Source organism: Elgaria multicarinata, chromosome 13 (assembly GCF_023053635.1).
Source record: "Elgaria multicarinata webbii isolate HBS135686 ecotype San Diego chromosome 13, rElgMul1.1.pri, whole genome shotgun sequence".
Taxonomy (NCBI): Eukaryota; Metazoa; Chordata; class Lepidosauria; order Squamata; family Anguidae; genus Elgaria; species Elgaria multicarinata.
Genome location: NC_086183.1, coordinates 28,755,125 through 28,764,393, shown reverse-complemented (window position 1 = coordinate 28,764,393; position 9,269 = coordinate 28,755,125). Strand labels below are relative to the sequence as shown.

At 48.9% G+C, this 9,269-nt stretch overlaps 1 protein-coding gene across 1 annotated transcript; it reads left to right on the top strand.

The window, feature by feature from the left end:
* The first annotated feature begins 715 nt into the window (after nucleotides 1-715).
* LOC134407801 (carcinoembryonic antigen-related cell adhesion molecule 5-like) lies at nucleotides 716-9,055 on the top strand. The gene is made up of 7 exons (XM_063139748.1): nucleotides 716-719; nucleotides 4,152-4,421; nucleotides 4,890-4,991; nucleotides 6,184-6,278; nucleotides 7,574-7,615; nucleotides 7,946-7,989; nucleotides 8,740-9,055. The coding sequence occupies exons 1-7, from the start codon at nucleotides 716-718 to the stop codon at nucleotides 8,741-8,743; spliced, it is 561 nt and encodes a 186-aa protein (XP_062995818.1). The 3' UTR covers nucleotides 8,744-9,055.
* Nucleotides 9,056-9,269: the final 214 nt, after the last annotated feature.

Below are 9,269 nucleotides of genomic sequence, written 5' to 3'. Positions count from 1 at the left end.
GTGCCACAGCTGGGATTGTTTAGCTTGCAGAAAAAGCGAGTGAGAGGAGTCATGATTGAGGTGTGCGAAATTCTGCACGGTGTGGAGAAAGTGGACAGGGAGGCACTAGAATGAATCCCCTAACACTAGAATCCAGGTTCATCCCATGAAGCTGATTGGTGGGAGATAACAGAACAGATAAAAGGAAGGACCTTCACGCAGCACATAGTTAAACTATGGAATTCGCTACCGCAAACGTAGTGATGGCCATCAGTTTGGATGGCTTTAAAAGGGGGGGTTGGGCAAAACTCCTGGAGGAGAAGGCTATCAATGACTACTAGTCCTGATGGCTCTGTGCTACCTCCAGTGTCAGGGGAAGTAAGCCTGTGTACATTAGTTGCTGGGGAACATGGGTATGGGGCCCCATGTCCTGCTTGTGGGTTCCTGGTGGACAGCTGGTTGGCCACTGCGTGAACAGAATGATGGACTAGATCAGCCTTCCTCAACCTGGGGCGCTCCAGATGTGTTGGACTACAACTCCCAGAATGCCCCAGCCAGCTGGGGCATTCTGGGAGATGCAGTCCAACACATCTGGAGCGCCCCAGGTTGAGGAAGGCTGGACTAGATGGACCCTTGGTCTGATCCAGCAGGGCTCTGCTTACATTCTTATGCATTGCTGATCTCACCCAAGAGTTGCTGACAATTTTGGGAATGCTGATCCAAAAAAAGTGTAGAGATGGGTAAAGGGACCCTCCAATTACTTTTGTAATTGTTTGTACCGTAACCCCACGTACATGAAAAACCAAAAATAAATTGGATAATCTTGCATGACTAAACTTATTACATTAAAAGAAGAAGAGGAAGAAGAAGAAGCCCATTGCCAAATGAATGGCTGCTTCGTTTAAGAAAGCTAGTATGTGATATTGCCCCACTTTCCTGTTTCTTTCGCTGCCTTCTACTCCATCTTCCTTCTTTTCCACCTAAGCTTGGCTGCTTGGGTTCCTGCCATCCACTCCGTCATTCACAGCCATAATCTACTCTGCTCCCCTACTTTTGCCACCGCGTCTCTAGAAGAAAAATGCACAGGAGCTGAGCAGGTTTATTAACTACAGTTTGAGCAGGAAACCCCCCCCGGCTCAGGTAGGGCAAGAATAATGTTTGCAAATCATGCTTCTATCAAAGCTCGTCAACATGTGGGCTGCCCCCTATTTTGAAGAGGCACTGGGGTGCAAACCTGAGTTTTGAAGCTTGCCACCTTATGTGTGGGGTGCCTATGGAAAACGCACTCTGTACATGTTCAGAAGCACTGGCTCCTTTACCATTGCGGCTTAGTCCTGTGGCTCATTCCCTTGCATGTTCCAAACAGGCCTTTGCTGGGTGTGTGCAGCATGCAAATCAGGAACCATAAGCAAACAGTTGGACTTGGAAAAATGAGTTTCATTGAAGGGTAACAGTGACCCCTGTGACCTTTCCCTGAGTGGGTGGCCTGCCTGCCACTCGCTTCACACAGGAATCCTTGTTGCACTCACGTCGCGTGTTTTGCATAGTGGGTATCAGCCAGGATTAGCTTGTTTGAGACTTTGAAAGGATCCAAAGAGAGGAATCAATGATGTATATGTCATAGAATCATAGAATAGCAGAGCTGGAAGGGGCCTACAAGGCCATTGAGTCCAACCCCCTGCTCAATGCAGGAATCCACCCTAAAGCATCCCTGACAGATGGTTGTCCAACTGCCTCTTGAATGCCTCCAGTGTGGGAGAGCCCACAACCTCCCTAGGTAACTGATTCCATTGTCATACTGCTCTAACAGTCAGGAAGTTTCTCCTGATGTCCAGCTGGAATCTGGCTTCCTTTAACTTGAGCCCGTTATTCCGTGTCCTGCACTCTGGGTGGATCGAGAAGAGATCCTGGCCTTCCTCTGTGTGACAACCTTTTAAGTCTTTGAAGAGTGCAATCATGTCTCCCCTCAATCTTCTCTTCTCCAGGTTAAACATGCCCAGTTCTCTCTTCATAGGGCTTTGTTTCCAGACCCCTGATCATCCTGGTTGCCCTCCATCCTGGTTGTCCTCCTAGATTGGCCAACAGGTGTCCTAATTTACAGAGGCCTATCCCCTGTTTTGGAGAGGTGGCAGAGGACAGTCCTCTGTTTAAAGGTGTCCTCTGTTTGGCAAACTGTCTCCAGTCCAAGTCTGGTTCACATACACGCGTACACACACACACACACACACACACACACACACACACACACACACACAAAGGCAGAGCAGCAGGGACCTTGATACTGTCTCTTGACACTCAGCAGACTTTCCACTAGGGTGAGATGTCTTGTATTTCTATTATCATAGTTATTTCTAAATGTGCACCTCTATGTGTATATTTGCATATGCAAATGTTATGCAAATCACTGTCCTCTTCTGTCCTCATTTTGTTTTGGTGATGCATTTCCTCTTTTGGGGTGATGAGTGAGAGGCCCACCCTATTTTTCTCCAGCCTGTCAAACTCAGCCATCACCCCACCATCTCATTGCTGCATCCCTCTGCACAGCAGGTGTCCAGGTGGGACACGGCAAAGCAGAGGGAATTTAGGGAGAGAGATTCTCTTAGCCCCCAAGGGTATTTGCTGGTACTGGAGCTCGGACATCGCAAGGACCATCATTTCGCTCCATGCTCAGGGCATGTGAGGGACATCAATGGAACGTCAGCTTGCCAGTCCAAGGAAGGAGCCTTGGCAAATGTTTCTTCTTGTAGGTAAGAGAGGTGAGCTGGACAGGGCAGTGAGCTGGAGCGCTCTGGCTTGTCCCGAAACGGCATCAAATGGCATGGCTGGTGGAGATAAAATGGTCTTTTCATCGCTGCATCACCACGCTGGGGAAAGCTGTGTTTGTTCATCAGCTGCAGTGTTCAAGACACAGGGGGGGTTTGCTGGCCAAAAGGCTGAGAACTGTATTTGGGAATTCTACATGATTTGGAATGGGGAGATAGGGAATGAACTTTAAAGACCCTAGAGGAGATAAAGAACAGGTAATGTAACGCTTTGCATTCATGTTTATTTTCGTCCTTTCAGCTTCTGCTGTCCTGAGCTGCTCTCTCCAGTTGGTCTTGGCCCCGGGAAGATCAGAGATGACCACTCTTGTCAAGGACACACCACTCCCTGGACATGGCAAGTGTGGGACCTCCTCTGTAGAGGGAACTTCACAGAAGCCCGTTTCTTGTCAGTGATGGCAAGGGGAAGGCATCATAGCGTTGACAAGCTCCACCCTTGTCGGATTCTGACGCAGTCCTGGGTGGCATGGGGGGCTAGATCAGGAAAGTGCTGTGGGGCTGCCCCCTTCTCCAGCACTGTTGCGCTAATCAAAGTCAGACGCCCCACCCCAACTGCTTTGAACTAAAAATGAAAACGGGGAGATCCAGTCATGGATCACATGGAATTTCACTCTGAGAACTAGGTCTCAGTCATGCCCATGTTGCTAGAACATTCCAGGATATTCCTAGGGCACGTCTACACCATGCCTTATCCCGGGGATTGCCCCAGGATCATCCATGTGCATCCACATGATGCACAGGGGATCCTGGGGGCAGGGAGGGAAGATCCCTCCATTTCCCCTGGATAACCGGGAGGGCTTTTAGCCCGATTTTTCCCATGGTCTTGGGATGATCCCGTGGGAGGTGTGGGTGACCATCCCAGTTTCATCCTGGCTCCTCACGAGTAAATGCAAGGAACCGGGAACTGGGCACGTGGCACAGAGCTCTTCAAGCGCTCCGTGCCCATTGGGGGTGGAGGGGGGGAGCAGGATCATTAAAAAAAATCATTGGAGTGCTCATGCGCTCGTCTTCAATCATAATTAAAAATGGCGGGCATGATGTCCTCCTTCCTCCCTGGACATCGCGCACCACGTGTGGACAAAGAGGAGGATCTCACGATCAGCATATTGCAAGATCATCCCCCCTTCCCTCCTCATCAAAGACATTCCCCTAGAATGTTCCAGAATTTGGAAGAGAACATCATGTTGGGAATTGAATTTTCACTTCCATGATGGAAGAAAGGCAGGATACAAACGTTGTGAAAATCAATAAAAAGCAATAGTTCCCCCACCCCCATACTGAAACGCTGTCCTTCCTGATTTTCGCTTTGATTTCTCTTCCTTCTCTCAACATTTTTTTTTTCTGTTGTAGATGATCCCAACTCGGTCAAAATAAGCCCCCCTGGAAACATAACCCAGCTGTTAGGTTCCCTTCTGACTCTCACCTGCAACGCTGACTCGATTCCTGCACCACGTTACAGCTGGTTTTTCAATAACACCAATGTGAATGTGACCAGCAGTAACTTGACCATTAATTTGACATCCTGGGGAAGTGAAGGGGAGTATAAATGCTGTGTGTACAACCCTGAAACCGACATCACGTACTCGGCTTCTGTAACTGTGAAGATCACAACAGCAAAAGGTAAAGTCCTTGACTGCCTTACCTGCCACAGAAATGAAAGCAGCAGAATTTCGGGGAGTCCATTCCTATACCCCCTCTCTAGGAACGTATCCATGTTTTCTCAAGGGGGCTTCTTCCCATGTTGATGTGCATACAGGACTGCAGCTTTAATACCTGAGTTCTTTGAGGGGACTGCAGAGGCTGTAACAGAGACTACGTAGGCCTCTTACTAAAGATGAAACCCACAGTTCTTTTCAGGGCAAAACATGCTAGCTAAATGTAGGGTCAAATCAGCCGCTATTCTTATGTACTAGAGCAGCCTTTCTCAACCTGGGGTGCTCCAGATGTGTTGGACTACAACTCCCAGAATGCCCCAGCCAGCTGGCTGGGGCATTCTGGGAGATGCAGTCCAACACGTCTGGAGTGCCCCAGGTTGAGAAAGGCTGTACTAGAGGGTAAAGTTCATACCATTGTGCCTTTCTGTTCCAGAAACTTCGACTCATTTGATGCTTCCTAGGAAAGTCATTGCTGGTATCGTGATTGGCTTGGTGGCTGGAATAATTTTGATTGTTACCCTGCTGTGCTATTTCTGTGAGTAGTATCTTATTAGGCATAGACCAGTGGAATTCCGACATGAACCAACCCATACACTGCGCACAACATCTAAGGTCCTCCTCCAAGTGCCTCCTCCGAGGGAAGCTCAGAGGATGGCAACAAGGGAGAGGGCCTTTTCGGTGGTGGCCCCCCAATTCTGAAATGATCTCCCCGATGAGGCTCGCCTGGTGCCAACATTGTTATCTTTTCGGCACCAGGTCAAGACCTGTCTCTTCTCCCAGGCATTTAATAGCATTTAACAACATATGCTAAGTTTGTGGGGTTTTTTAATGGACCCCAGAACTGTTGTTGTTTAAAATGGATACTGCTTTACACTGTTGTTTTTATATTTTTGATGGTTTTAAATTTGTATACTTTTTAATGTTCACTGTTTTTAACTTTTGTAAACTGCCCAGAGAGCTTTGGCTATGGGGCGGTATATAAATTTAATAAAGAAATAAATAAATAAATTCCTGGGCAGGGAACGGTGACGAGGGGTGAGGAACTGGTTTGTTTTGCATTTCAGTGTGGGCTTTCCAAACCCACACAAACTGGAACACAGTTTGCCACTGAAATACATAGGTTTCTGAAGTTTGCACAGTGGTTTGACTCCTCCCTGTCCCAATAAATACATACCAAAAATACATGCATCTTAAAAGATACGCACAAAAATGTGTGGATTTGAAACACACAAAAATGTGCACAAAAATGATTTATTCAGGGAACTGGCTTGAAAAAAAATGTGAATGTGTGCGTACCTTATAGGCCCCTTCCAACTCTACTATTCTGTGATTCTATGTCCAGGAGTGGAGGACAGAGCTGTATGGGTACTCCAGAGCCTGTCCTGCCTAAGCTACTTGCTTCCCTTTAGTGCAGTAGAGGAAGCCAGTGGTAAAGTAAGATCCAACTGCCAATCTGAGCCTTAAAATTTGAGCCTCCGAACCCCTTTCCTGACCACAGAGAAGGTGGGGACCGGTCACAACTCCAAAGGGAGTGGGTTCCTGTGTTTGGAAGCATCACAGGAGGAAGCTTTGTGGCTGGACCAAGGCAGTTCGCTGCCTGAAGCAAAGGACAAGAGGCCCCCCCACCAACTCCCATTCCATGCCCAGAAGTTGACCAGGTTGATTGTTGGATCTTACTTCAATTTGTCAAAAGATGTGATTCCCCCCAGTGCTTACCTTATGCCCAGGTGCCCGTGCTTGGAGGAAGAAGCCGCCACCACCGCCAATGTCAATCCCATCCTTGTATGTGGAGTTGCCCCCAGCCCAATCAGCGGGGTCCTCAGTGAGTAATTCCTGCAATTGCATATGGTTTCCTTTCTCAGCATTCCACATTTTTCTAGTGCCAACAGTGACACGTTTTGTGCTTTAGGATGCCAGTCCTGTGGGCCACGCTCAGAAGGATTAGAAACTACATCAGGGGTGAGCAACCAGGGTCTCTAGTAGGGATGTGCTCCGCTTCTAATCGGACCGTAGATGCAGGAGCGGAGCGGGGGGCTTCGCCTGCCCTTAAGGCGGAGGCGAAGAGGATTGGGGGGCTGGCGGAGCGTGGCGAAGAAGATCGAGGTGAAGGCGGATCCTTCGCCTCGATCCGGAGCTCCGCCGGAAAGGTAAGTGGGGTTTACCAGGCCCTGCCGCTGTCGCCCATGCGGCGACGGCGGCAGGGCCCGGTAATCCCCCCCCGCCCTCCTCTCCCTTACCTGCCTCCATCCGTGGTCCGTCAGTGTCTTCAATTGAGCCCGTGGTTCCAGCAGGAAGTCTGGGCCGCTTGCGGCCCAGACTTCCTGGTGGAACCGCGGGCTCAATTGAAGATGGCGACGGACCGCTGACGGAGGCAGGTAAAGTTCCCCTCTCCCTTGGTCCCTTACCGGGCTCTGCCGCCGTCGCCGCATGGGCGGCGATGGCGGCAGGGCCCGGTAACCTCCCCTATGGGGGGGGGGAACGGAGCTCCGATCCGGATCCGGAGCTCCGAGCGGAGCGGAGTGGGCACAGGCGGAATGGGGGCGGGGCGGAGCGGCCCGATCCAAAAATGGCAGATCTGAAAGTGAAGCGGAGTGGGGGGTCCGTGCACACCCCTAGTCTCTAGGACAGCATATGGCCCATGGGCCAACCCATTGCAGCCCATGGCCTAACTTTAATAGCTCTCTGAGAGTAATTAGTTCACACCTCTGGTGAGAATGACGGACAGGGAGGAAGAGGGAGAGATGGGGAGAGAAAGAGATTGCGGAAAGAGAGAGAGAGAGAGCACAAGGAAAGGGATGGCTCCACCCACTTTGGGCTATGGCCCCACCCACCACCAGATTCAGCCATGCCCACCTGTCAGATGTAGCTCTTACAGATTACCCTTAACAGAAAATGGCCTCCTTCTCAGTCTCCCCAGAAGTGCAGAGAGCATCTTCTGCTCACAACCACTGCCTCTGCATTCACCTGCCCAAAGTAAGGTCTCTGGAGGGAGGCTGTGGTCCTATCCAGATCGTTTTTCTCAATGAACACATTTGGACTTTATTTTTTTATTTTTGAAGTGTACAGCATACACGACCCTGCATATAATTGCTCTATTCTGTTTCCCCCTTTTTTCAGAGCAAGCCTGAGAATCCCGACGACTCCAGCATCACATACCAGGTAAATGTCCATTGTGGAAAAATCCATCCCTTTTGGGGCCTGATGGATTCCCACGATGGACGTGGCTTGGCTTCGATTAGCGAGCCAAGCTGCGTGTCAGTTCCTTAAACGTGGGGACTTTGCTGGGGGCAGGGCTGCCCCAAATTTCAGGCCAAGGGTCTCACTCATTATCAGGCAGCTTCTTATAGGAGTGAGCTGCCTGCTCCTGATAAAGAGGGACAGGTGAACGGATTGCTGTTCTATGCTAAGCCCTAAAGAACCAGGTCATTCTTGGGACGAGTTTTATGGATTTCAGCTTCCCACAAATTTCTCTCTCTGCTTTCTCTCCAGGAGCTGCAGTATGGAGATGAGTCTCTGTATCAAGAGCTGGAGAAGTAAGACCTCTTCTTTTTTGGACCCTTCTTTGTACCAGGACTCTTGTTTCTGAAAAGGAAACAGAATAAAACAAGAGCAGGGCCCCCAGTTTGCTTACTGGGAAGACCATTTGTTCTATTAGGCCTTCTGGCCTAAAACTGAGCATCACTGCAGCGGTGATCATGTTTAGACACCGAAGCTCTTAATGCTCTTACACACAAACACCTTTAGGCATGGTCATGTGCCAGTGGAGGCTCGTGGCACCGGAGCTATTAATTCTAAAGCAGCTGTCCAAGGTGCTGAACCTTATCAACAAAATATGTTCAGCACCTTGGATACCTCCTTCAGAGTTCTGGCTCGCTCTGACAGAAACCCAGAATGGACTCACAACCCCACTGAATTTGGAGCCAGTAGCCTCCACTGTCATGTGTATTACTTCACTGCTTTTAAAATGTTGTTAGCAAGCCCTACTGCATTTGGAGGCTCTGCTGCATAGATCTCTGGAGCTTTACCCTGAAGCCCTGCCCTACATGCGTCACTCTGCACATGCCCAGAGGAAGCCTCTAATTCTAGGGCTGAGTTCCAGCCTTGAAAATACATCCTAGGACGGATCCTGGCTCAAATGAAGTCCTTCTTGGAGACAAATACACTCTGCACATGTCCAGAGGAAGCCTCTAATTCTAGGGCTGAGTTCCAGCCTTGAAAATACATCAAATGAAGTCCTGCTTGGAGACTCATTTCCCACGCATATGCCTGTCTCTCTTTTACAGGTGAACAAGATCTTCAGCGAGCAGAGAATTACAGTAATGGATTCAGCTTCTTCTAGGCAACCCTTAATTCAGTTCTTCCACTCTGCAAGGGATAAAATATTCAACCTGGCCTTAGAAAAAGCCATTCCTAATTTAACATGGATTAGATATACCTTACATAATTGAATGTAGTGTAAGTAGTAGGGAAGATATATTTCGTATGCATATAACACCACACCTAAAGGAGTAGCAGTGGCTACTGGTTATATTATTATTATTATTATTATTATTATTATTATTATTATTATTATTATTATTATTATTATCCAGGCCAGGTTCACAGTTTTGGTTTTGATCTGTAAGGCCCTGAACTGTATAGGGCCAAGTTACCTAGAGGAGTACATTCTTCCTTGGTATTCTTCTAGATCACTCCTATTGGCTGGAGAGGCCCTCCTGGTTGTGTCAGAGTTTGGAGAGGTGCACTTGGTGTCAACCAGAAAATGGGACTTCTTTGTGGTGGCATCCCCCTCCCCGGTGGAATGGCCTTCCAC

What these genes read in the sequence shown, in the direction of transcription:
- LOC134407801 (XM_063139748.1), top strand. An exon ending in TACCCTGCTGTGCTATTTCT is followed by an intron (nt 4,992 to 6,183) that starts GTGAGTAGTATC and finishes CCTTATGCCCAG; the next exon opens with GTGCCCGTGCTTGGAGGAAG. An exon ending in CCCAATCAGCGGGGTCCTCA is followed by an intron (nt 6,279 to 7,573) that starts GTGAGTAATTCC and finishes CCCTTTTTTCAG; the next exon opens with AGCAAGCCTGAGAATCCCGA.